The sequence below is a fragment of the Rissa tridactyla genome, chromosome 6, assembly GCF_028500815.1.
Source record: "Rissa tridactyla isolate bRisTri1 chromosome 6, bRisTri1.patW.cur.20221130, whole genome shotgun sequence".
Classification (NCBI taxonomy): domain Eukaryota; kingdom Metazoa; phylum Chordata; class Aves; order Charadriiformes; family Laridae; genus Rissa; species Rissa tridactyla.
Genome location: NC_071471.1, coordinates 40580940 through 40608665, shown reverse-complemented (window position 1 = coordinate 40608665; position 27726 = coordinate 40580940). Strand labels below are relative to the sequence as shown.

General features: G+C 42.8%; 2 protein-coding genes across 5 annotated transcripts; one reads left to right on the top strand and one right to left on the bottom strand.

The window, feature by feature from the left end:
- Positions 1–333: 333 nt before the first annotated feature.
- Positions 334–21147, bottom strand: SLC16A9 (solute carrier family 16 member 9). Of its 4 annotated transcripts, none has more exons than XM_054204689.1 (8): positions 21128–21147; positions 16803–16862; positions 16282–16400; positions 14981–15207; positions 6662–6805; positions 5616–5711; positions 2685–3593; positions 334–2342 (listed from the first exon to the last, which is right to left on the bottom strand). In XM_054204689.1, the coding sequence occupies exons 4-8, from the start codon at positions 15174–15176 to the stop codon at positions 2164–2166; spliced, it is 1524 nt and encodes a 507-aa protein (XP_054060664.1). In that variant the 5' UTR covers positions 15177–15207; positions 16282–16400; positions 16803–16862; positions 21128–21147; the 3' UTR covers positions 334–2163. The 4 variants fall into 4 exon arrangements, with proteins under 4 accessions (XP_054060664.1, XP_054060660.1, XP_054060663.1 ...); XM_054204685.1 differs by lacking the exon at positions 21128–21147 and adding an exon at positions 20259–20335; XM_054204688.1 differs by lacking the exons at positions 16282–16400; positions 21128–21147 and adding an exon at positions 20259–20308.
- LOC128911119 (basic proline-rich protein-like) lies at positions 20768–26796 on the top strand. Its single transcript, XM_054205416.1, has 3 exons — positions 20768–20979; positions 21380–21860; positions 26689–26796. Exons 1-3 carry the CDS (start codon positions 20768–20770, stop codon positions 26743–26745), a joined length of 750 nt encoding a protein of 249 aa, XP_054061391.1. The 3' UTR covers positions 26746–26796.
- Positions 26797–27726: the final 930 nt, after the last annotated feature.

The following is a 27726-nucleotide window of genomic DNA, read 5'->3' as shown; positions in this document are numbered from 1 at the left end:
TGTATTGTTGGCAGCAACTGAGAGATTTTAAAAGATATTAATCTGAAGGCACACATACCCCGATTATATCCAGTGTATCACCGCAGTTTCTTTAAGATGTGTAAAACATGGCCCTACTTTTATATGCATGTGGTGAAATCTGACTACAGCTGCCAGACAGCACAGAAAACAGGTGCAAATCCACACCAGATACCCAGGGCTCCAGTTTGGAACTGGAGCTGCACTTATGCCTATATTGAATACTCAGTATTTTTTCCACATGCACTGAATAAGCAATCCAGGAAAAAACCCACACAGTAGTTACACCCGGTTGACAAATGGCAGGAAAAAAAATAGAGACAAACTAACTGCGTCTTTATTTGTCGAGTCTGAATACAAACAAACATAAATGAATCCCAGGATGTCAGCAAAAACTGTCTGAAGCTAAGCTGGATTCTCCTACCTTGGACCACAAGAGGGAACATTACTTGCACTTATGCTGGCCCCACTTAAGCGTTACATCGCTCTTGGTTAATGAGGTGTGCAAACACCTGTACCTCTGTGCATAGCACTTTGACAATAAAGGGTGCTCATTACATGCCTGGTTTTTATCTGAAGGATTATTTATGAGCCAGAATCACAGCACACATTTGACGCAAATAGTATGGCTGAGAATTACTTGGGCATTTGCAGACAACCGTACAGGATGTAACTTGGGACTAAGAACTTCTACCTCATCCAAGGCTTACCAATGTGTTCCACCAAACTTTAACCCTCCAGCAAGAAGCCAAAGCGCGTGGGTGGAGAGATTTCTGTGCCTACAAGAGCAACCATACATCGTTGGCACAGGAGCAGCTGCCGAGGCAACAGCTATTGCCCGGGGCACGCAGGACAGTGCCAATGGCCAAGTCATCCTGCCTTCCCCGCAGCACCTGCCCGCCTCAGGAAGGACTTTAACCTTACACAGTGTTCCCCCCAGTCACACCAGCCATGGCTTGAACAAAACCAAAAAGCCAACACACACACACACACAGAGCCAGCCTGCAGCTAAGCAGTATCCGGGCAGTGGGTTTCAGGGGCTCTCAATTAATCGTCCTGTTTGGTGTTCAAGTATTGCAGCTCTCTTTTCACCTCAGCTTCCCCTTGTCCCACACTTTTTCTTACTCCCGGTTACTAACTTCTCTCTTTATTGTGTCCATTCCAAAAATGACAGAGCAAAGATGACATCGCTGTCACATTTTTCCTTTTTTTATCAAATCTACCTTGTTGAAAGCTCTACTGCTAAGCTCTGTGCAGCAGGTTCAACCTACTAAACTGTACTTGGGCAAAAGGAGATGCCCCCAGTACTGCCAGACGGTGGGTGACTCACTTAGAAACACTCAGCTGTGGACTTCTGTAAGCACATTGCCAACTCCGATCTAAAGATCATGAACTTGCATAACCAAGTCCGCGTTTCTTTTCATGGTTTCAACAATCATATTTATTCCTTGGTTTAAAAGGTTTTGGTTCAACAGTTTTATAAACAGACTTCACAAAATGTGCAATATTTATAAACACAGTTCTTAGTTGCAGTGGTAGTAAGAATCTTTACTATCATCATAAGGTTCACTTCAGTTATGCGACACAAGATTGGTTTTGTTCCCCATCTTCTCCCTCCCCCAATTGGCACTTCATTGTAAATTGGAGAAACTTTAAAAAGACAAAAAGTTAATCTAAGCATGATGTTATAAGCACCTTGCCACAGTATTACATTCTAATAAGGCAAATTTTTGTTTTGTAAAGTCTGATTGTGCAACTCGAAAACCTATAAAAGGTGACAGAAATGCCAGCCTTCTCCTATAAGGAACAGGTCTTCATTTTTGCTTCAAAGTTTTTACACCTCTGCACCATCTTACCCCTTAAAAAAAAAAGTACAGCTGATAATACAGCAGAATATACCCCTTACAGGGTGAAAGGAAATTACAGTAGACATAGGCTGAAAACACAGTGCATAGTAGACAAAATAAGACTGTACTTAAAAATAAAATAAAAAAGAAATAAACGAAGAAAAAGGAACTGAAAAACAAGAAACAATGGAATTTTTCTAGTGGAAGAGGATTTTTGGGCTTTATAAATAAGTGGAAAATTACTAAAATACTTTGCTGTATAATATAAAAAAAGCACAAAGAGTTTTCCAGTTGTCACCTAAGCACTAGATGCAACTTTGTAGGAGTAAGTATTTGGAGGCAACTTTGAGCTCTGACTGGTACAGGCATTCCAGCAGGGTAACGCTGCCAACAGCAGGAGAAATCCACCCAGTAAGACACACAAGCCACTAAAATAGAATGCAGTGTTGTACTCCTGCGTCCAGTCGTAAAACCAACCTGAGGGTGAAAAATAAGAGAGAAGCGCATCAGTGAGGAGTTACATGTAACACAGCACTGCAAGTTAGAGAAACATCATGAAAAAAACAAACCAAAACAAGATGGCCAAATCCAAAATGCAGTTTGACCACTTAGACATGAAATGTGCTTTTCATCAAAGCCAAAACCAGAACACAATCAGCTTGGCCAGCTAAAGCAAAACAGGCTTTAATTTTTGTTGGAAGATTTTGATTTTCATCCTTCCATTGTTAGTAGGACCAACCAGAACGACTCGCATGCAAATTAATTCTGCCTGGTCCTGACAAGCTCACGTTCACTTTATAGTATCTATCTTGGCCTTACCTACAATTGGTGGTCCGAGGCTATTTCCAAGTCCAGCAAAGAACATCAATATCCCATACGCGTGAGTCAGTTTCTCAATTCCCACAGTCTTTGTTGTTACATACGGAAAAATCGACCAGTTCCCAGTCAGAAAACCCAAAATCCCAGAAAGCATCGCTAATGTAAGGTAACTTTTGGCAAATGGAATTGCAAACAAGGCCACTCCTGTCATTAGTAAGGTAGTTACATATAGATATAAAGTGTTAACCCACTTAAAATCTGCCAGTATTCCTAAAGTGAGTTTGCCAACAGCAGTCATAATGCCTATAATGGAAATAAGGGGCATATGATAGTCATCCTCATTAATGTTTGCACTTCTTGCTACATCTTCCATGAGCAGAGAAGGAGGAAATCCACCAATATCAAAGAGCAAGATGGCAACAAAGAGAGCTGAAAATACTTTGTTCTTAAAAAGAACCACGGTTTCCTCCCAGTAGTTCAAATAGAGCTGCCACTTCCTCTTGGCGAGTTGCTTGCAGAAGTTTGTCTGTTCTACAACTTTCTTTTTATAAGTGTCTTTCTCATTTACATTTATTGAGCTTAATACATTCTTGTTTAAAATGCTATCCTGTTTGAAATCAGGCATATTGTTCACGCATTTTTCATCAACGTAGCCCTTTTCAAGGATGCTTATATTTTCTTCAACAGTCTTTTCTTTTTCATGGTAAACAAAATATTGATCTGGGACTTTGTCTACACACGTTTTTTCTGGTGGAGGGGAATCAGATGACTCCAATGGTCTCATTAGGCTGCCACATGCTAATATATTTAGAGACAGCGCGCCAACTATTAGCAGACAACCATCCAGTCCATAGAGATCAATAAGCTCTCTTTGCAATGCTGCATATATAAAGAGTCCAACACTTGAGCCTATAAAAGGAAAATAAGATCAGTGTAAACTGAAGAACTGAGAACATTCTTCAACACTAACAAACTTCTATGTCTCAGCAGCTACAAATATACTGTCACAGGAACAGTGAGCCATTTGTGCTCCTCTCTCCCCAGGCTAACGAACTGGTACTTTACCATCCTTCTTGAAGTTACAGTTTGTTTATGCAGAATCCACAAAATAAAAAGCCTTCTGAACAATTTATGACGATTAAAACCAGCAGACACTTTAGAAACAAGTTGGATCAATACTATATCTGATGAAAAACACTGAAGAACTATTAAGCCATCCTTCTGCCTCACTCACATACATGTATCCCTTCAGGTACCATTTCGAGTTAGCACAATTAGAATTTCACACACCAACATTTTCCCCTTTCTCCTCCTCACTGCCACCTTCCTCCTCTAAGGCAGGAACAGTCCAAGGGCTCACCAAGAGCCCTCCTAGAAGCAGCCCTTGACTGCTTGGTGTTTAAAGAGGGGAGCTCACATGATGTAATTTTACTCCAAATTCTGTAAGCTCTGCATTCTGAAGCTCTGCAGGGACTAACATGCATTTGAGAAATTTGGTTATTCAGAAGAAAACACCGAAGAGCAAGCAATTACTATGAACACAAGCATTTTAGGCAATCCCATGAATTTAAAGAAAAAGCTCTCGGTTGAAGTGAGCGTAGATCCATTGTAATCATGGATGTCCACTCACAAATAGAGCGTGTTGTTTTTTCAAGTCAATTTAAAGACAAACTTTAAATTAAAATCATTTACTGAAGACTGTCTCTAGGTTATATTAAAACCATTCATATACTTCATTGCTAAACACAGGAAAAAATTATTATAAAATTCAGACTTGTTTTGTCTTCCAGGTACTAAAATTAACCAGGACTCAATAAGATCAGGCCTTAAGGCAAACTACCTGGAATCCCAACAAAAGCCACTGAAAATGATTCCAAGGAACATTTCTGCAGAAGTTTCCCTCTATTCCACTGGTGTGGATCTGCCAGTAATATCTCACAACACTGGCTGTACTGACCAGGCCTCTCCTTGCTAACAGCTACTTGAGAAAACAGATCAGAGGAGAGACTCCATACAGCACAAAAAGCAAGGCATGGGACAACAGCCTTCTTTAACAGTTCCTAACAGTCCATTAATTTAGCAATTCCTCTTGGTGTAAAAGACAACATCGCATAACCTAAAGACCCAGAGAGAGGACAAGAAATACTGCTCAGCATCCTTCAAAGGATTTTCCTTCTATTATCAGAGGTTCATTTTTCTAGGATCCCTTTAACACACATGGACAAAAAGCTGGGATGAACTTTTGGAAGATTTCAGAATTTAGTCTCCTTTCAGATTGGAAAGGAAAAACTATTAGAAATGTAAGCCCAGACTTCAACTACTCTTTTGAAGGTACAGCTAATGTGGGGTTATGGTGATCCAGCATTTACATCCTGCATCTCCAATCTCCTTCTCACCTCTGATCTTGGGAGAGAAGGGAGAGAAGGGAGAGAAGGGAGAGAAGGGAGAGAAGGGAGAGAAGGGAGAGAAGGGAGAGAAGGGAGAGAAGGGAGAGAAGGGAGAGAAGGGAGAGAAGGGAGAGAAGGGAGAGAAGGGAGAGAAGGGAGAGAAGGGAGAGAAGGGAGAGAAGGGAGAGAAGGGAGAGAAGGGAGAGAAGGGAGAGAAGGGAGAGAAGGGAGAGAAGGGAGCTCTGTGGAAAGTTTGTCCTCTTATTACCCATGGCACACAGCCCAAGCTACTCATGAGTCTGCTTTCGTTTTAGTGAATATCCTTTTCTCAGCTATATGGATAACCCACACCATACACCTGCAAGCGTAGTTACTATTTTATCTGAAGCCTGATTTTATGTGTTCATTGCTACTGATGTTTTAACTTAAGAAGTACTTCAGGAAGTAACTGAGAAAAATATAATCTCCTGGGTTTTATTGCCAGGGTAATGGTAGCTGCATCAGAGTTGAAAAGTTAAGAGAGAATGACAATTAAAAGTCATACCTGTTGAAATCAGACCAAGCGCAAGGCCTCTGCGTTTGTCAAAATACTGGCAAGTGATAGTAACCGTTGCGGTATACAAAAGGCCGCATCCAAGCCCTTGAGAAAAAGAGTTAGAAATAAAGCATGCGACATACTCTGGGAAATGAACGCTCCTTTTTATTCCCCAGATAATACAGTAGTGCACCCTGGGCACAGAGGTACATTTTAGCCCTGGCTCAGCACCAGCCACACCAGCCTTTCACTGAGCGGGCCATTAGGCTGCCTGCACTGTCCCACCTCCCTCTCCCCAACCGCCCCTGGCTGCAAAACCTGTGTGGGGCAGGCTGGCTTTGAGGTGTTCACCAGCTCAGGTTCTGTGCTACGTGCAAGAGTTACATGGCTTTCAGTCCAGAAAACAGGCCCCAGAAAACAGCGGAGCTGCATCCGTGGGGCACTGAGCCCGAGCCCGCATGCTGCTGGGTCCCTGCTGGCCTGCGAGGTGCCTGGATTCCTGACACAGTTAATTTGATAAACCACCCACAGTAGCCCTCTGCAGCACACAGGGGCAGGTCACCACCTGCCAGGAGAACAGCACTTTCATGCCTCTAGCACAAGCGTTTTAGGTTCAATCCAGTTATGTGGAGAACAACATTGCTGCCTAATGATCTCTAATTTATCAAATTTATATCAAATTTATCAAATTATCAAAATGAGTACATGACAAAATTCCAGAGGAGATGTTATTCCTTTAATATTGGCACTTCACGTCTGCAGAAGACCTGCTTTATTCCACTCCTTAGGTGAAACCTCAGCTTCTCCATCTCTAACAATCATGTCAGAGGATAAACTGTTTTCTGCCCCGATGAACATACGCATTGCCTTTATCTTTCACTGCACGGTAACAGCGTCATGAGACATCCCTCCTCACCCCAAAGTAAAGTATTCCTTGATAAACCAAGTCCCAGACTACCGCTGTGTCTGTGAATCAATTTCCCATTTCAGATTCAGAAACCAAGACTCAAAATAATAAAGATTAAGTCTCTATATGAAGGGAAGGTGTTTCTTACCAACAACAATCCCATATGAAATATATAGAAAGTATATGTTGGGTGCAAAACTGCTCATCATGAGGCCCCCAGCCACCATAAAGCCACTGAAGATTGCTACTGGTCTTGCTCCAAAAGACGATACGCATATACTGCAGACAGGACCTAGAGGAAAAGCAGGAAAAACATTCCTAGTAAATACCAGCATCAGGAAGAACTTCTAAAAAAAACTCAGTCTATGTAAATGTTTCTTATGATAATTATTTAAATATATAATTATATTAAACAACAATTCCGAGTACTCATTTTTCCAGGATTCTTTAAAAGAGTCAGTTATAAAAACATACAAGATCAGGCTTGCAAGATTTTTGCTCAAGGAGAAACTGACATCAAACCCAGGAAATGCTACCAGGGTTGGGAGGGAGAGAGGGAGCAAAACATTTTTAAACACAGGATGATACATACATACTAGACTGCAACACTGTCAGGACACACCTAAGGACCTGTACAAAGGTTCTGAAAAGAATCTTCCTCTTTAGGTACCAAAACAAGTTAGACCATCAACCAGGCTTTATAACCAAGCAGGTATTTTTTGACAGAGCCCAAAAACTGTGTTTCAGAAAAGAGAGTATCTGTATTCATCGTGTTATAAGATAAGATTTATAAAACTGAAATGGAAAATAGTAACTTCTGATCATAATCATGGTAAGAATGCCACCTGGTGCTTACATAGAGGAAATATCTGCTGATGTGCCAGATAAAGACAAACACTGCTCCTCCCTGATTTTCTAGGGAATTAAATATCTGCTAGTCGGTATCTTACCAAATAACTGTTTACTACCTATCTTGGTTTCTACTGTAAAGCTACAGAAAATAAAAGGCATTTATTGAGATTGTCCAGAGCAATGTTCATGAAGTTTGGAAGAGGTTTCTCCCTCTCTTTATCCCCCTCACACTCCCTCCCATATTTCTTGGTTGGTTAGTTCTTCAAAACAAGAACAAAGTGCAGGGAACATTCATACTCTGCCTCTACTCAGCCAGTTCTCCCCACACAGAAGTTGTAGAACAAGCACTTGTTTTCAGTTGTGTGACCTGGAATACACCTCTGAGTCTGAAGTAGCATGCAAGCTTGGTGCCCTGCATAAATAAGCAACCAGCAAGGGACTGGGCTTGCAAAAGACAATCTCCCATCTGAAACCCTGCAGGTCCAAACATTCATATATAGACTCCATATATGATCCCCAAGATCCTAAACTCACCAACTCTGAGATTAGAAGTTAGACACACAGATGAATGACATTATTTAAAAACCAACAAAAAAACCCCAACCTCATCACCTCTGTATGTCGTTCGCAGCAATACAGAGACACTCCATGGTCGATACAATCTGCAAAAGCTGTAAGGTTGGTCGTCCCCTGACTCACACATAACTGAGATTCCCAGCAGATGGGAGGTGAGCCCAGAGAGGCGATACGAGGTGAACAACAGTTGGAGCTGGGGCCGGCGCTTGCCTAGGTTTGCAGACAGGAGCTAGCAGCTGGGAATGTAGGCAAGGTTTTCGTGTGGTTAGCAGCCATGGGACAAGCAGTTCTGGCAGGCAGGACCACAGATTCGTCAGCAGGTGCAATGATCCTCAAAGGCAAGGCAGGTCAGAACTTTTGCCCTACGTAAGAGCTATCTGCTGAGGGAACGTAAAGGGAAGCGAGCCTGAATTGGGGCTTATCCAGGCAAGGAGTCAAAGAACCGCCGAGAAAAATCTTCTGGGGAAGTAAGGTTTGTTTGGATTTCGGAAATGATGAAGAAGGAAGACGTAAGCGCTTGTTGCTTCTCAAGAGTCAGCACGCTGTGGGAATGAAAGCCAGCCAGAATAACTTGGGCACAGCAACTTGCCAAGAACAAAAGCTGAGAGTGTTAGATTGTTGCTGATTCTTAGAATTAATTACTAGAACTGGCAAATTAAGATTGGTATGTTTCCTAAAACCATGGGATTTAAAAATAAACAAAGGATTGAATCTGTATTACATAAAAAAAATAAATCCTTCTACAGTAAAAGAACATTAGGTAGTGATAACATAATTCAATTAAGCAGAGGAATTTGCACTCTTTCTATTCTTTATTTCTGACGCACTACCTTGCTAAAATAAACAGTATTTCCCTTCCACCTGTTTGCTACATTTTGACACAGCTGCTTTCAGAAGGTCTCTGTGCAGCCTGGGGTGGTGGTACTGGTACAGACCACACTGATCGCTACTAAAGGATCCGAGGTGAAGCTGGAGCCTCTGACCCCCAGGCAGAACAAGGGAGACACAGGGTTGAAAAAACATGTCTTCATAATCTGACAAGGACACTCTCCTCTGGAACACCATCAAAAGCATCTCTGACAGGGTCCAAGGAGATGCTCTTCCAGCTTCTCCCACTTCCAAAAAATAATCCAAAAGGAGAACAGAAAGTACAAAGAGATCTTTTTGCTCTGACATGGAAAACAACCTGCACAAATCTGAAGAACCTGCTCCAATAAGTTCAGTATTAATGTGTCATCTCACACAGCAAGAGATCTGGCAGTTCAGCAATGGCCCCGCTTATAAGAAAGAGCGCCAATATAAGTATTAAAATAGTTGTTATAGGTCTCCGTGACAAGAAGAAAAACAACTCCATCTTCCCCCTCACACTAGGCCCTACTTTCACACTCCCCTCATCATACTGCTAGAAAATAAAAGTCACAAAAGAAAACCCCCATGACAGCCAGCATCTTTGTTCTTTTCCCTGCCTCCCCGCATTCCTTCTCTTTCTCTGTTTCCCAAAGAGTTGGCATGGTTTTTTCTACCAGGCACAGTATCTTTGGTTATTACCATGGTATTTGCACAGGAGTTCACTGTACACAAACATGTTATTCTCTACAAGTGATTCAAGCACAATGGGTTCAAGGTAGTTAATTCTAGTCAAACATCCAACTTCCCCAGAGCAGGACTGAGACTTGCTCCGTGAACTCCTGCCCTGTGAATTTTGTTCAGAGTGGAGATTCTGAAGAATGTAGGAGTCTATGTACAGCCGCATAGGAAATAGCTCTTCTGGCAGCACTAGCTGACTCTCTTTCAGAAAGATTCTTCCACTGATAATGTATTTCTCACCATAACGTGAACAACATAAAAATAAAATCCCAGTGGCAATCCTCAACAGTAAGCATGAAAATGGCTTTTAAGCCAGCATTTTGTTCAGTTTGCCAAGCAACTCCAGAGGTTAGCACTGGTATTAGAATAATATTTGAAGGCATTGATAAATATTTACCCCTTTTACAAATAAAATCCCTGGGGCTATTTTCCTTCCAAATGATGTGTCTTAAACTAGGTGAAACTCTACCAAAAAAAGGTACCAGCCCAGTTTATAAGAATGACAGCTAACTCTAGGAAGAAAGACTCAGAAGCCAGCACAGGGACATCCACTGCTCTTCTGGCACACGACCTGCCAAGGCTCGGCAGCCAGTAATACAATTATCAGGCTCTGCAGGGGAGCAGTCAAGAAGATCCCTAGACAAAATGGGAAGCAGCAGCAGAAAGAAGATGGGCTCTCACAGCAGATCCTCATGCAGAGAGACCAAAGAGGAAGAACTCCTAAGAGGAATCACTTGTACATTGATATTTTCATTAAAATTTTTTTGAGTAAGAGACTTTGCCTTCAGTGAGACCGGGATGTGACAGTGAGTCCTTCCTGAGATGTGAAAACAAGCCATCTGTTGCTCACACAGGAACTTTATAATGACCACAATCTTCTGACCTCCTGACAAATACAAAATTGTTTTGTTTAATGGACATCAAAAACTAATACTCTCTTCCTCAATATTCTCACATGAAGAGAAAAATTCTGCAAATTAACACTCCCTTCCTCCACTCACCCATCCCAAGGGTCCTCCCTCCTTCACCTCATACACACACAAAACCTTCTGCTACACAAGCAATACTGGACAACTGAGTTCTTATCCCCTGCATTAATCTGACCCACCCTGCTTGCTGGTATCTGTCCGAGCCTGTTGAAACTGTATAGTAGAAGCAACGCTCATGGACTGTACGTAAAAACCACTGGGCAGAACACAAGAATATTTTTTGCATATTTAATGCATTGCTAAAGCCTGGTCATAATAAATATAATATTCTCCAAGTGTTTGTACTTTGGATAAGGATATAGATCAGAGAGGGCTTTTTTTACACTGGACTGCAACCTACTCCCAACTGATTGAAAAGACTGCTTCTTTCCGATAAAGTTATTAAATGAACTGGGCTCCTCTTCGGAGGAATCATTGGGATATCTTCTCCCCTCCCCACAAACTATGTATAGCTTCCATAGTTTACAGTGGGGGCTATTTATGTGTGAGGCTTTTGTCCAAAAATACATGGATGCTGCAAAGGTTTTTTTATAGTTGTAAAAATATTACTTGAAAACACAAAATTAAGCTTTTTAAACATTTAACACTGAGTGCCTCAGCCCAGGAGAAACACCCCATTAATTTATCAAGACATGCCTTTCAAGGGACAATCTTCCCTTTGCTCTTCTTCCATCAATAAAGGGGAGTGGGAATGAAAGACATATTGCTGGTGTCTCCTGCTATGCCAAATACTGTGAAGTCAAGTCTTACTATAAACAGCTGCGGTACCAATTATGGGCGCCAAGGTCTTTGTTTTGCTTTTAGCAAGTATAACATGGATTAAATTTAATTTCAGGCTCCAAATGGATGTAAAATTAAGAACACTTGGTGCAGGAGAAACACACGATCTTCAACAATGTAATAAATATCCTCCTCTCGCCTGTTTTAGTTGGGGAAAGATGTTAAGCTCTTTCAGTTCCTTCCTATGCAACAAGCCCTGCATCATCCATGGAGCCACGTGCCGCATCTGCTATAGGCTAAATCAGCATTATGACACTTAATATCGTAGAGGAAGTCTCATAACTGCCCTGTATAATAAGACTGATGCTTTCCTTCCAGTGTTTTAGGCACATTTCTTCCAATACACTGTAAGGTCACATCACAGAAAGTTATAACTCGGGTCACCCTGCAAGGAAGAGATCAACCATATCCCAGTCTCCTTCCCTTTTCCAGCTGAGAAGCTGAAGAGCCCAGCTCAGGGCTGCACACTGGCCTTAGCGACGCTGCCTGTGCTGCGAGCGAGAGGACAGAAATCGAACACCAGGTGCCTAGGAAATTCATCTCAACAAACAAGGTGCTGTCCTGGGTTTCTATGTCTCGAGTCTAAGTTTAGCTCTCATATAAGTCAGAAGTAAACACTGTAGAAAGGATACGGCAAATGTGAAAGGACTCGCCAGCATCAGCTACTTTAAAAAAAATAATGTTTAAGACTACACGTACAGAGGGGAGAAGACACACAGAACCTATTTCTGTGCCAGCTGGCATACGTATCAGGACATTTTCTTCTTTTTGGTGAAATTACAGTACTAATAGAGTAAAGTCACTGGGCCTAGCTTCCACTGTTACAGAAGCTAGCTCGTGATTTCCAGTGCTATCAGTGAGATAGTCTTCCTTAAGAAAATGGACACTAACTTATTTCCTGTATGTAGCTGTGAATCTACTGTAACTGCCATTCTTTTTCCAGGCTGGCATCTACAGCTGCAGAAAGGTGATGCTAAGTTGGAGAGGGCTCACAGAAGACTCTTAATGGCTCTCCAGAAGAGCCTTAATTAAAAGAGCAGAAGTCTCTTGTAGCAATGGCAAAAAGACTGCATCAAGTTAGAGGTTTAAAAGAAAATTTAGAAGTAATTTGACTGCAGTCTCTGGACATACACCACACTTATTCAGAGACACTTCAAAACATACCACTTAAAGATAATATTATTCATCAGCTGAAAACTAAAAGTAAGCAACTTATATCATAAGTTTACATACTGTTAAGGAGGAAATGAATTACTGAAAAAAGTTGTAAGAGACAAAAAATGCCCTAAACAAACATGTTTTAAATCAAATGAGAATTACAATATTCTCTGCATGCAACATGGATTGCTTTAAGAGTACCAATACTTGAAAATATGTCTTTGGATAATTACATCAGTGACTGGAAACCAAAATAAAAGAGAAGAATGGAAAGAACAACGAATATAAGAGTCAAGTAAGGAACAGTAAAAGTCAAGGGGACTACTGAGAGGCTTTGGGGTGAAGTTGTTCTGCTACTAGCACTCACGTGCAATATTGCTGCTGAAATCAGCTTGCTTGGGGAGATTGTTAAGTTATTAAGTTACAGATAATATCTTTTTACATACATGAAAATATGCTAATTTAGAAAAATTCAATTATCCCAATCATCTACTTAATACAGGTTACAACACACAATGGTCCCACCTGGCCTATAATACTGGCACCTGCAATAGCAGAAACAAGAACAGAACAAGTTCTCTTTCCCTATAATCACGAAAAGGGCCTTTGCAATGTGTTATACCAATGGTTTTGCACTGAGAACACATACGTTCTTTACACTAGTGACTAGATCTGAAAAAAGCCTGCTATGAAAACTGCGTGAAAAATTGCAACTTCCCAAGAGTATTCTAGTTTTAGGTAGAGGTTATGACACTTACAGTGTCCCCTCCAACAAGTTTACTTTAAGTAAAGTTATCATTAAGGTCAGATCCCAGCTTGATAAGACAGTGGGATCCTCCATTTCAGGCAAAGCAGGGAACATATATTTTGTTTTCAGTCAACTCTGATAATACCAATGCAATTAAAAGGCCCGTGCTGTACTTTTCTTTCAAGGCATTAAAAACAGGAATGATTATTAAGCTTCCCAAACTGAATGAATAAACGTACAGTGACATACAGCGTTACTCCTAACCTGTCAAAATTTCAAGTAATTTAATCATTCCTTACCAACATCAATTACAATAGTACCTTTTATTTGTATTATTCAGACACAGAAGTTTCTATTTGCTATAAAGCACACTACTGACAATTGCTCACAGTGGCAAGGCAGAGGCCACTAAGAAATCTGGAAAGTAGCATGGTGTGGACGTATGAGAAACAGGGCTGAGGCTCTTGTCAGAAGAGTGAGCCAGGGACTTCTGGTCCCCAGGGAGAGGGTTTTTCTTCACCCCTTCTCTTGCAATCCCCTTCTGCCTAGTTTTTCTTCAGTGACTATCTTGGTTTAGCCTTCCCCCCCGCCCCCCCACTTCATTCTCTCACTCAAATTTACTTAGGTCTTGATCCATTAATAGTAGGAGTTAATGCCCTTAAAACAGGGGGGAAAAAAGTACAATGGAAGAGCAGTCTACAGTCCTTTGCCTACTTACACCCTGGGACTGAATACACAAGTCTTCTTTTGGTTAATGATACACCCGCCTTTGCCCATTTCTGTTCTGCCTAGTGATATAAAACCCTAATATGAGTGTGACACCAGTATTTGGCCAGTTATAGCGTCATACAAAGCAGCAGTCTTTATTCAGGTCTGTACCACTATTTGAACGTCAACTTTCGTTTAAGGAGAGATTTCCTCAGAATCCTGAGCTGCATTTCGTCCATTAAGCCACATAATTGCTATTGCCCATAGCAATTTCTCTGCTGACAGGCAATTTTTTCCAGATTCAGCAAAAAGATAATAGTTCCCATGGTGAATCTTTGAAAAGCAGAAGTTAGTGATATTACCCAGTACAATACCTATGCTCGTTATTAAAATAACAACAACAAAATGGACCTATGGACTTTCAAAGTGGTGTTTTATTTCCCCAAAACCCTGCTGGTACTCTCCAAGTAACAATGTCTTACTGAAGAAAAGCATCCAGGAAAGTTGTTTTATTTAATGCCACTGTTATTCATAACTTTCCAGGCTTTAAAGGGAGTTTTTTTCTCAAACAAACAGTGGAAAAGAGCCCTCACCCACCCTAACTGGTGGGTTTACTTCAAGAGCTGAAAAATGAGCAACTGGTTTATTAATTGACTTTTTTTTTTCTTAAAGCACTTGAACCATTTCAGAATAACAGTTTGCTCTGCTTTGGAAGATACTAATGCACATGTTAGTCTTAAAGCCTCATTAAAAAAAAAAATTAAAAAAAAAAATCCCATCAACAGAAGTACCATTCCGTTTCCCAGGCAGAGTTTGGTTTTTCTAGTTTATTCAAATACAGTAATTTTGAATTTTCTAAGGGTAATATTTTTATTGCTCTTTTACCATTATATTGTTTTGGTTTAGGTATACTGGAACTACAAATGTAATCTTCTTAGCCGTCTTGACCTAAAACAAAAATGCAGCACCCTCATTCTATCATTAATATAATTCCAAAAGCACACACAGATGGGAGCATCTATTAGAAAGAAGTGTTTTGATTTAAGACAGATACTGCATCTACACTTACTGGCAAGCAATCCGATTCCATTTGCTAGTGATCCAACCCAAGCAGTCTTGCCTTTCCCTTCTCCAAAAGCATCCAGCCATTCTAAATACAAGACTCCGACCGCCAATGGTGATCCGTAACACAAGAACTGAGTAAAGAAGGAAACGACAACAATTACCCAGCCCCAGCCACCATCTGGTGGTTTCCGAAATACCATCTTGTCAGGAGTGCAGATGTACAGGCAGAACCTGTGTAAACAAAAACCAAACAGAACAGAGCATTAGAAATGTGACTGATTAGGTTTGCTAATACAGAGAAGTACACATTCAAACATTATTTCAACCATCCTTCAAGAAATATATGCAACACAGCATATAGGCAATGAAAATTAGTTACTATTTGGTACTTCAACCTCTTCTGCGTAACACAGGAACAGTACACAAAGCATTAGTAAGTCATACATACATTGGCACTGTATTACAGAAAGGGAGAACATTTCATTTTCTGAGGGTTAAATAGGCTTTGTGAAGACTTCAGGCATTAATATCTGACACAGTTCAACGAGAGAACCACATGGCCACCACCTGTTAAGCCCTCAGATATCCTGAGTATAGGCTTGAAGGACAAGAAAAGCTACAACTATAAAAAAATCCCAATAAATAATTTAGGATTTAAAAGAAACCCCACAAGCATAAAAACAAGGTTATAAAAAAAATAAAAAATCTCTACTTAGTTTTAATGTCAGTATAGGACCTTGCAGTTTAGCAAGGTGTTTGCCACCAGATAGCGTACTCTGTGAGAGGCAGGCCAAGAGCAAGACTGACATTCTGGAAATAGTAACAGTTGAGTACTCTGCTCTGTCAACAAGGTGATGTGTAGAGGAGCAAAGCATCCAAAAATCACTTTGTACATATTAGTAACTGAAGTGAGTTCTGAAAGTGTATACAGGTGTCGGCTTATATGCCAAGACACGACAGCATTAAACACGTTCACAAAAACCTCCTATAATGTGTCACAGTGTCCGCTCTCTGCACAGTTTGCACACATCACCCATCCCAAACTGGCACTCACGTCTTGGACTCCATAAGTACCACCTTACTCCTTTGCATGGCAAGATCCACCACCTATGGATTTAAATAACTGACTGTCCTCAGGTGCTCAATGCTGAGCACCTCAGCTTGAGAAGGTGCTCAAGACTAGTTTGTGAATGTCGGGGCTGGTGCCTTTAACATCTAGCAAAGAATTTAGAAGTTTCCAGGCTAAAGCACTTTGGAGTTTTGATGACTCCAATGATATGCGAGTCCCCTATGCACACAACTAACCTGCCCTCCCCTCTCTACAGGGAGAAATCTGCCGAAGTGATGATCACAAAACCCGTGTTCTGTTCCTGGCTCTGTCACTAACCAGATGTATGATTCTCAACAATTTTATTTCCTTTACCCTGTAAGATAGAAACAGATAAGATCTTACCCTGTTTTCTCCATGAAATACTCTCAAGAACCATCTTCACACCGCAGCTTAGGCGTTAAGACTGCTGCAGTAACAGTTCTGCTCGGGGAGACCCCCAAGAGACAAAGCAGAAAAATAAACACGTCACATGGCCCTTTTGACTTACAACCCAGAGGAGATGGAAAAAAAAATTACTGCTGTGTGAAAGCAATGGTGTAAACAAGTAGACAGCAACAGAACTTCCATTCAAGCTCCCCCGTACTCTTTGCTCAGGCAATTTTTAAAAATTTGCGTGGAAAACCTACAAAAAAGCTACAGTATAGAGGAATACTTACTATAGAGAAATGAAAAAGACTGGACACACTTAAATGTTACTTTGAGCATAGATACTTACAGATGATGACAAAAAAGTCCTTCAGCTTCCTACAAACGTAACTTCACGTGGCGACTCTGCCTGCAGAAAAAGAGCAGCAAAGCAAGTTTTCAGCTGAAGTATCACTGCAACAGCGAACACAACTCCGAAAAACTGGTGCCTTCCTGTTAAATTTCTCCTTTTTAATAGCTTTTCAGAGAAACTTCAGAAATAATCAAATTATCTCAGTGGAGAAATACTGATCTGCCCTCAATTAATTACCAACTGACAGCAGCCTTGAGCCCCAAAATAACATAAACGTTGTCTACTAATGTAAAATAAACTTTGATGTTCTAGGTCCTTTAGGAGTGATTTACAGTTTTAACATACTGACAGTCCTTCAAGATACAGTATTTCCAGTTATAAATGTTACAAAGTCATACGTTTCAGTTATAAATGTAAGCTCTGATTTATTTCCTCAAATGACTGGTAAGTGTCCCTTGATTACATCAGGTGAAAGGGTGACAGCTGGGAAGATAGAAATCATACCATACTGTAAGGTATCAAAGCATTAAAAAGCTGCTTATAGGTACTTTCCAACAACAACAACCTTTATACAAAAGGGGGTCCCTGTATTTCTACACAAAAATATTTAAACTAAAAGAGCTGACATACACATGCCTCCACACATTAAATAAGTATAACTTGGCTTGTTTTGTCCCTGACTGGTGGAAAAATGGTGGAAATAAGTAGTAGCTTCAAGAAAAGACACTTCCACTGAGACAAAGCAAGGAAGTTTTCAGAAAACCACTAAAATAATGGAAATAGACAGGGGGAAAAAAAAAATCCCAAGTCATATTTGTTTGAAAAGTAATCTTTAGAAAACAAACAAGTTTTAGCTCTTATATTGATTTCCACTATATTGGCGCCCTAAAACTTGGCACAGAGACAACTCTGAGTTCAGTTCTGCTATTCTAATCATTTGATGGGGAGGAAGGGAGGGCAGGGCAGCAGAGGAAAAAGAGTTTTCATAGTCTTAGGTCACGTAGTTTTTTCTAATAGAAAGACTAAAAAGAAACCCTCTGGATCAGTTCCTCAGCTGCTGCAAGTCTGCACAGCTCTACTGACTTTAACCAACTGTTCCCAACTTATGGCAGCAAAAGAGCTGACCTCCTGCATCCTGATGCTTCCTGTTTTGCACCACAGATCTCTTTTGCATCTTTTAGCTAAATAACAAGATTTTGCGTAACAAAAAACATTTCTACTGTCTAAACACTTCAAGCCATTTACAGTCTGCAACTGTCAAGCAAAAAGTGAAAGCCGCTGTCATTTTTCCCCTGCCAGAAATCATCCTCAAAATTAAAACAGATCTACAATGTCCCCAAGTTTGTTTTTAAGAGCCAACATAACCTGGCTTTTCCTTCTCTTTCTTGCAGGTTGCTCCTTCACCTCGCACCGCTGGGTGCTTATTCACTAAAATAAGGCATATTTTCTAACTTCCCCGAAGGCACAAAGTCCTCCTGAAGGGAGCACGTGAGCTGAGAGCCCTGTGCAAGAAGAGCCCATTCCCCAGAGCCCTGTACGTGGTTAAAGACGTCCCAGTCAACCAAGTTGCTGCTGGGACCGTAGGTATGAATATACCTTTTATTGCTACACTATTTAACGCTTCCGTGAAAACAACAAGTTGTAGTATAAAAGCTTAGTAGCACGGACGAGAGCCGACAGTAGGAACTAAACCTTTGCTACTCCCAACTCTGCCTGCACAGGCATCGAATCTGTGCGTTGACTTGGGAGGGATCCAAAGTGCTTTTTACTATTTTCTGTCTGTGTGGAAGGAGGACACAGACTGTACAGATACAGGCGATCATCAAAAATAAAGCAGCAGAAACACATAGAGAAAAGAGCACTTAACAGTTTTGTTTTCTCTTGGAACCAACCAGGAAGACTTGTCTGATCCTGGAAAGAGAGGAAGAACCACGGGTTTAAGATTCAGGTGGGAATCATTTCACAGTCCTTACTGTTCCCAAAACCTAAGGATGTTGTTTCAGACTCCAGGAAACCTAGTCGCATCAAAAATACTGACACAGAGAAATGAAGCATAAAGAATTAAACGGTAACTTGAAGTTTGGTCAGAAAAAGCTTTTCAGTGAGTTGTACTCACTGCGAATAAGAATCAGAGGAAGAGGGCTGCCTGATGAAAGCCTTTACCAACAACAACAACAAAACGAAACCCTAGAGAACGAACTGAACAACAAGAGTTTTAATGTGGAAAGAGAGAGGTGTCGGGCTGCAACTTTTCTTTTATCTGAGCAGCTCGATCACAATATTGAGCTCTTTTTCTATAAATCTTAAAATTTGGCTTAAAGATGAGAGAGGTGCACAAAAAGAGAACTGGTCTAAAGATGAGTACAACTGAAACGTTAGCCCTCAGCGCAGAAACTTGTATTAATCTGTGGCAAAGGGAACCTTGAGAAAGACAGTAGCAATACGATTGTTCCCAGTTTGCTATTTGTGCAACCGGAGTCTGGTTAAGTATGCTGCTTTCGGCAAGCAGCACATGGCTGCAGAGAAAGCCGATGTCAGCAGAACCACTGTGTGATTAACACTCAGCTATTCCAGTTTTGCAAGGCACTGGTACGAATTAAGACGGTACCAGCCAGAATAGTAATATCCCTCATTTTAAGCTGAATTAGATTTCATGTAAATTTCTATTTATTTTTCAGGCAATGTTCTTGCAATTATCATCTGAGGTTTCTGCTACCCTTAGCTTGCAAGTAACACCTAGAGCATTAGAACAGTAGTGATGCATTACAGTTGTTTTTAAACATACTCATCATATCCAAACACCTACATACATGCTGACATGACAGTATAAGTGTTGCATTAAATGCACTGAAAAAGACGCATCTGTACTTTGATGACATCAGACTTTAACTGATGTTCTAATTACACTGGCTCCCCATGTTTAAATATTCAGCTTTAAGTTCTTTCACACTGAATGTATGTATTTCCCGCTCAGTTCTCAGCATTCACATCTACCTGTTTCTCATGTTCCTCCACTTTCCCTTTTGCAAGTTACAGAAGAGGCTCATCAACATAAATATTCCCTTCCATTTCTGCCCAACAAGGGAAGAAGCATGGAGTTTAAAACAAAACACCAGAACAAAACTTACCGATGACACAATAATGTTTTTCCATTGTGCAAAATAAGTTCACATAAAGAAGAATCAACCTGGGCAGCACACAAACCAGCCAGCTTTGTACAAATCTGTCAGCTCAGCAGAACCAGTCCTACCTGTTTCCAGAGCCTCACTGCCCCAGAGGGGATGGAAAACCCCCCCACACGTATAACTGCCTGTCAGACACTAGCACGCATCCCTGCTGACATGCTGACAGACGTAAGCCAGTGCTGCTATAAGCCACCAGCCAACTCGATTCACCAGAGGAGAATCCTCTGCACAAGGAGCACCCGGTGTGCGCCACCTTACGCATCACAACCTGCGAGGGCTCCTGTCGGCGTCCACTCTCTCTCAGCCACTCTGCGTCCTTCGGCCAGGTCCTCTGTGGGGACGGACAGGCTCTTATAGCCCCCGGCTCACCTCGCCTCTCCCCACGCCCCCAGGGGCCAGCCCACACCCCCCACTCCGAGGGACCGTGTTACACATTGACCCCTTCCATCCCTAAACCTGTTGCGACGGGATGCGCTCATCCACCCAGTGACACACGCCAAGAGATGACTGAAGGTCGCCCTCACTGGCCTGATACCACGCACACGGCAAGATGGGGTCATGCTATGCTGCCCTGCTCCCAAGCACCCACAGCCTCCGAGACGGGCGCCCACTCATGCTGGTAGGTGCCCACTGCCATGAGCCCAGAGCAGGCACCGATGCCACGACACTGCTGGGTTCCCACTTGATGCCAACAGGCCCCCACGATGCAGGAGGTACCCGCAGCCAACACCAAGGGGTGCTCACAGCGGGGTGGACATCGATGGGGACCCCCAAGGGATGCAGCCGCCCCGGCTGGCACCCAGGGGCGACCGTGTCCCCTGCGACCCACCACCTGCTCCCCACAGCCTGGGCGTCGCGGAGGCCCCTGCAGAGCCCGCTCGGGGCCACCGGCCTGGCCCAGCCGCCCCTGGCACGGACACCCGGAGCCGGGACAGCCCTGCGAGGCCTCCCGACGGCGAACCGGGCCGACCCGGCTGGCGGCGGCCCCAGTGCGGGACCCGTGCGGCTGCTCCCCCGGCTCCCGCCGGCCCGACCCGGCCCCTCGCTCCCCTCTCCCGGCGCCCCGCGTCCCCCTCCCACCCCGCCCCGGCCCGGCCGAAGCCCAGGTCCCCCCTGAGGCGGCGGCGTCCCCGTTACCTGCGCCCCGCGCCGGCAGCAGCGGGCGGCCCGTGGGGCGGGGGCGGCCGGGCGGGGGGCAGGAGCCGCCCCCGGCGCGGCGGGGCAGCCCCGCATCCCCGGCGCGGCGCGGCGGGGCGGGGCACGGCCGCGGCCGGTGCCGGCACGAACCGGTTGTAACTTGGGCGGGGGGGGGAGGAGCCGCCGGGGGCCGCCACCGCCTCCGCCTGCAGCCCCGGGGCGGAGCGGGGGGCTGCCCCGGCTGCCGGGCAGGCAGGGGGCGGCCGCTCACCCCTCGGCCTCACCTCCATCGCCGACCCCTGCCCGCCTCCCTCCTCCTCCTGCTCCGCGGGCGGACCCCAGCCTCCCCACCCCGCTCTCGCCGGGAGAGGCGGGCACTGGTCCCCGGGCGAGGGTCGCCCCCAGCCTGGGGCCAGCAGTCAGCGCGGTGTCCCTGCCCGTCCCCAGCCCCACCGCCCCTAGCGAGGGCCTGGCTCCAAGGCACGACAAGAGCCCCCTACCACCACCCCCTGCTCCTGTTAATTCGCACGCCCAGGCTGAAGCCCCGAAGGCAGGCGCAGGACCGCGGCTCTCCGGGCACACCGCAGCGGCTTGCAACCTGCCCGGGAACCAAAGGCAGCGGTGGCCGCTGCAGGACGGGGACAGGAGCTGGCTCCCCGCCAGCATCGTTGCCCACAGGCCGCAAAATTGCACTGCAAACAGCACAGATTGCTACTCCAGCCTGCTAGCTCAGGTAAGAGGCAACTCACTCTTGGATAGGCATAGCCATTGCCTTTTGAGGCAGTCTCATTAGAGCACTAGCCCAGATCAGTGCATATGGTATGTACAGCGCTGTTAGACATATGACGAGGTACTGCAACCTTCACCCTCCAGACTGCAAAATGTGTTGCAGAAGGTGTCTTAATACTCAGCGAGTATCGGCTCTACCCGTGGCTGCGCGTTCAGCACGACAGCTCTGCTGCTATCTCTACCCACTCAGGGCAGCTCAGGTACCCACACCAGCTGCAGGCGGAAATACAAACATTGCCAGAGTTGAGTGACATTCTGAGAGCTGAAATATCCCTAGAGCTGAAATTCTGAAGCAATGGCAGATGTTTACAGCCCCTGCAGTTCCTACAGGCATGGCATAACTCCCCTTTCAGAGCTGCAGTCCAGATTCACTCCTCTGTGCGGTATTTACAAGAGTTCATGAACTTCAAATATCTGTTAAAGCACCTACATCTACCCCACAGCATTCAGGCAAATATTGAAATTAAGGCTTGCTACCACAAGGACTGACAGAAGAATGATGCAAACTCAAAACTCACTTCTAAGACACCACTGAAGTGAGAAGGCCTCTACTGAATATGGTTCAGTTTTGGGTATCTCATGTCAAAAGGGGCAGCCAACAGAAAATAAAGGAGAAGAAAGAAAAAAAAAAAAGAACAGGAACTATCAGAGCTCTAGAAAACTTGTCCAGGGAGGAGAAATGAGATAAATGATATTTAACCAAGAGAGAAGGTAGAGAAGGTGGAAGGGAAACATAACAACGTTATACAAGAACTAAAAGTTACTGCAAGGAGAAAGGAATTAATTGTTCTGCATACACATTAGACAACTAAAAGAGGTGAGTGGGCTTAAACTCCATCAACAGATATTGCTTTAGATATTAGGAAAAGCAAGGCTGGCAGAGATTTCTTTGGGTGGGCATAGCACTTCGGGAACATATGTGCACTGAGTTGCAGAAACAAGGCATGACTGAGGGCAGCTGTCCAGATAGTAAACAGCCTGTTTTCTTTGATCATTTCTTGGGCTCCAGGACACAGGCTGAAATCGAAAGGCTAACTGAAATCTTTCCATAGCCACGCAAGAGACGTCTGGAAAATAAAAATTCTGAAATGACTGTTCAAGATGTGCTGTTTCCCATACTTCAATACAAAACTAATAAATACGATAAAAACCTTTTTGCATACAAGTACGTATAAAGCTCCACTTCCCGTTACAGTGCTTGGTATAAGTGTTTTGCTTTTTGAATTCTACAGAAGCTTAAAAAACAATGTTGTGGGCTAAAATTAAGCACAGGACATTTCACTCTAGCAAAACTGGTTATGAGCATCTGAAAAAAACAGTGAAGAGGAGGACTGGTGTATTCACGAGTAGTCATTAGACTGCTGCATACAAGCAGCTCAAAGTTCATAATGGTTTATCCACACAGGAACATTCAGAAGAGTTAAGGCATATCAGTTACAGCGTACAATGAAATACATTGGATCTTTATATGCAGAGGAAGTGTTCCTAGTCAGATGCAAACCTGCTTTAGACCACAGGCAGCTTTGGACCTGAACCAGAAACCCCTCTTGAGAATTAAAATGCACTTTAAATGAATACACATTGATCCTAATTGCTTTGCTTTAACTTCTCTGGGTGCCTTCCAGATGACAAGTCCTCCGCTTTTAATTAACTCCGCTTTTCATATGAACATGCCAGTCAAGCACACACCATAATTTTGAGAGGGCAATCTTGCTGGTAAAAGACAGACCTGTGAAACCAAGCCACAGAAACAAAAGGCCAGAGGAAAGAGTCCCTCCGTCCATGTCTCCTTTGTCCTTGGTTTCATAACAAGCAACGCAGCTCCCTCCAACTCTAGGTTTCTGCTCACTTAGCCTACAGTATTTTGGCAACTGCCATTTGGCTTAGATTTCAAATCACTGATTAATCTTCTCATTTCTTCACTTCAGAAACCCTTCCTACAGGGCCTCCAAAGAATGATAACAGTGCCATAGCTGCACCTTTCATAACCACGCTTTTGTCCCACACATCACCAGAATAATTCTGAAATCCTCACTTTAAAATAGAAAATGAAGCAAAACACTGAATAATGCCTACAAACCCCTACGTCCCCCAGCCTTCTGGGGTTCAAGAATCCACAGGATAAAGGTACTCATGTAGCATGGCCAGGGATGAGAGCAGCACCTGACTAAAAAGTTACCTTACTTTTGATGAGCCACGGTTGCAGGATGTGCAGTTCTAGGTCACTAGCAGCTGTACCAGCATACAGATGATCTAGAAATGTTCTCTACTCTGCAGACAGTGCAGCAGCTCCTGAGGGTACAGAGAGGAAATTTAGAGGGTATTCATACAGCAATCCTAGAGGGGTGCTTCCCGGCAAGAAACACGGCTGGTGTACTGAACATCCCAAAACTGACCAAACAGGGGGGGATGTTTGGGGTCTTTTGTTTGTTTGTTTGGTGTCTTGCTTTGGTTTTGTTGTTTGTTTTTGTTTCTTTAAAAAGAAGGTACATAATCTGCAACTGAGAAAAATCTCAAAACATAAACCAATTCTAAATATTTGATCAACTACTGTCCTGTAACCTGTGGTCCAGATTGGGAAGCATCCTTTTGTACATTTGCAGTCTTTACACAATCTGCGTAGGAGGAGAGACTCTGGAAAGAATATGTCCAAAGTTCATTGTCGTCTTAGGTGTTCTGTTAACTTGCTTGTGGAAAATGTCCATTAATGATTGAAGGGGGAAAAGGGTGCGGAAAGCAATCAGTAGTTTGACTAGAGTTTAATTTAAGCAGATGCATTAAATACCTGTGCACTTACAGAGTCTAAAGGACACTCATTGGTCTTCAGCAGCCTTAAAAGGCAATACTTCAGTAGTTATAATTTAACCCTTCATGTGAGAGACAGAAAGAGTGAGGTACGTCAAGTGCCGTTCGGCCACATTAAGCAGGGTCATTATACCTTCTCTCAGATTTGTGTGAAAGGGAATAAGATTGCTTAAGCTGCAAAGCATACAGATTTTCCCCAAGATGCCAATAAAATACCACAAAGCCCCCTGGTGCCATCATGGCTATGCTGACAAGGAACTTAGCCTACTTTGTTTGGGGAGGTACAGACCTAGCAGCAGAATTGTCTTCCCCCACCCAGTGTGGCTGTCACTGCCAACACACAACACAGTGCATCCACACCACCCTCTTCTGTAGAGGTCCCACAACATGGGCAAGACCTGACATAGGTGTTCAGATGAACCGCGTCACCAGTCTAACCACCATCTGACTACGTTCAGCTGCATACTGCTGAATGCTGATTTGTAAATCAGTTTTCTATGTTAGTCTTCAAACCTATATGTGTGTGAAACAAATATCATGTGCAAACCTTCTGCAAAACTTGGAACAAAAGAAATATTGCAGCCCCTTAGGTTGAAAAATTCTAATCTATAACCACTTTTTTTAGTTTTAAATGACAAAGGTTTTTTTGGTTGTTACAGGTGGTGCTTAGCAACATGGTTTAGTGATGGTTTTGTGTTACATTGATAGTTGGACTGATCCACGACCTGAAAGGTCCCTTCCAACCTAGACAATTCTATGATTCTACTCATATAGGTAATGAGGACACAGAAGGATTACAGCAAAAAGTTATCTAAGAAAAGTAATTCTATCTTGCTGTTCACTAAAATACTCTTGCTGTGCAATGCAATCAACTACTGTAGTTGGTTTTTGAAGATTTCAGAAGTAAACTTGCTTCGTAGAAGTTTGCTGTAACAAACTAAGGAACTATGACAATTTTTACCTAATGTAATCTTCTGAATCTGCCACATATATTTGCTTTCTCCAAACTGATAATGGAACTATTAGGGTTCAGTAAATAATGATGTTTTTTGTATTAGAACATTAAGGAAAAAATAATAATTTAAGGCTATTTCAAAAATCACATATACTTCAACTAAAATACAATACTGCGCATGAAATGACAAGTAAGCGATGGCAGCATGAAGCACATCTGCTAAGTGTGTGAAATGGAAATAAAACTAGTGCCCCATCTCTGAGCAAAGAAATTTATCAGTTCCACTTTTCTAGAGCATTCACTTTCAGGGAATATAAAGTAGCATGTTTTTATTAAGGCATAGATCTCTCATGATCTCTAGGTTTGCCGCAAATTCACCAAGATCAATGCCAGTACAGACCACAAGTGCTATTTTTACTGAGATACAAATTTTCTGTTCTTCAACCCCATCTTCCAATGTAGCATTGATCTTATTAAGTGTCCCTCACAGTAAAGCTAAAACCCAGTTAAGATGGTGCATATTACACTAGGATAGCTCAGAATGCACTCATTGTTTTAGGGAAAGGATTAAATTTTCTTTAGAGATTGGAAGAAGATTCCTTACAGAAGAAGGGCGAAGGTCAGAGCCATCTCACATAAGGGCAAATCTCGTATATACAAGTACGTATGGTTACATTAGAGAACCAGATGTCAGTGAAAATACCAGCATATTAAAAAAATCACAATACATAAATAATCAAATCACTTTTCCAGAAAATAATAAGTTAAAATATCTTTCCCCTTTCTAGATGTTGCACCTCTTTCTGAGCTATTGTATCTAGGGAACATAAAGTGCTTGCTTAACTAGAGGAGGCCAACTGGTTTATGCTGCCTCTGCCTTTTTTTTTTATCAGGAATATCAGACCTCCTTCCTAAGTTTTATTTTGTATTAGCTTCATGCCTTAAAAGGATAGCAAAACAATCTTTACTAAAGAATATGATGCAAATTAGTTAAGCATATTTTTATTTGCAGCAGTGGATGGACAGAAAACAGAAAAGAACTGGATCGTTAATACTGCTGAAAAGCTGAAAAGCAGCATGAACTAGAAGAAAGCAAGTGCCAGAATATCCCCTCCAGTCCCATGCTACAAACTCCTGGGTGACAGCTGCAGTAATCAGAGCTGCGGCAGAGGGCACGATGAGGTGGCAAAAATGCATTAAAGAATGTCCTTTAAGAAAATGACGACTCATCTGTTACACAGAATTATCTGCAGTTTCTGGCTGTTGAGCGCATGACATGGAGAGGGCTGTTACCAGCCACATCACGCGCCTGCCCATTTCCCAGTTGGACTTGGATCATACAATAGTGTGTCAGTCAGATGCTCTAGAAATCCCTAGTTCCCCTCTGGTGGATAGCTCTGAGTCTTTGTAAAGACTATGCAAAATAGCCTTTGCAAAGATGGGCCAAGTAGATGACTTCAACTCCAGAGCAAAAAGACGACAATCTCAGCATATCAAAGTATTTTTGTTGAGGCAGTCACCAGGTAGAGCGTGACTACTGGAAACGGCTCCTCAGAAGTGGTGTTTGCTTATTCCACGCTGACAATTCATTTGCTTCTTGCCAGTAAAGAATACTGAAGTTTAATAGCACGCTTTTATCAGGGCAGTAAGTAGCATAATGCATTCCTGTGAGACTCCGCAGAGTACAGGCACACACTTTTCATCCTGCTTGAGCATTAAGTTCATTTAATAGAGTTAGCTTTTCCCTCACTTATTTAGCTACATTAAAATACTGAGGAAGGCATTTATTTTTTGTCAATGAAATGGAGAAGCTAATAGTAGCAGTATGGAACAGCCAGTGACCTAAATTCATCTTGGTGCAATCTCATTTTGATGCGAATGTTGTAAAGTTTTTTCTGTATAATACCATTCTGCCAGTTAAGATGTAGCCTTATTCCCAGTACTGCCCTTAACCTAGTCTTCAGTCTTCACAGGCTGAGACCATGATTCCAAATTACACTGCATTTTTGTAGTTATGATTGTGCATCCATCGATCTGTTGGGATACAGCA

Excerpts from the sequence above, each read along its gene's own strand:
- SLC16A9 (XM_054204689.1), bottom strand. The coding sequence starts at position 15,176 with ATGGTATTTCGGAAACCACCAGATGGTGGCTGGGGCTGGGTAATTGTT. Across the intron at positions 6,806-14,980 it reads TGGAATCGGATTGCTTGCCA|GTCCTGTCTGCAGTATATGC; the intron begins GTAAGTGTAGAT and ends CTTTTCCTCTAG. Across the intron at positions 2,343-2,684 it reads CCTCGGACCACCAATTGTAG|GTTGGTTTTACGACTGGACG; the intron begins GTAAGGCCAAGA and ends TTTCACCCTCAG.
- LOC128911119 (XM_054205416.1), top strand. The coding sequence starts at position 20,768 with ATGCAGCCGCCCCGGCTGGCACCCAGGGGCGACCGTGTCCCCTGCGAC. Across the intron at positions 20,980-21,379 it reads CCCGGCTGGCGGCGGCCCCA|GCAGGGGGCGGCCGCTCACC; the intron begins GTGCGGGACCCG and ends GCTGCCGGGCAG. Across the intron at positions 21,861-26,688 it reads ACTCCAGCCTGCTAGCTCAG|CAGTGGATGGACAGAAAACA; the intron begins GTAAGAGGCAAC and ends TTTTATTTGCAG.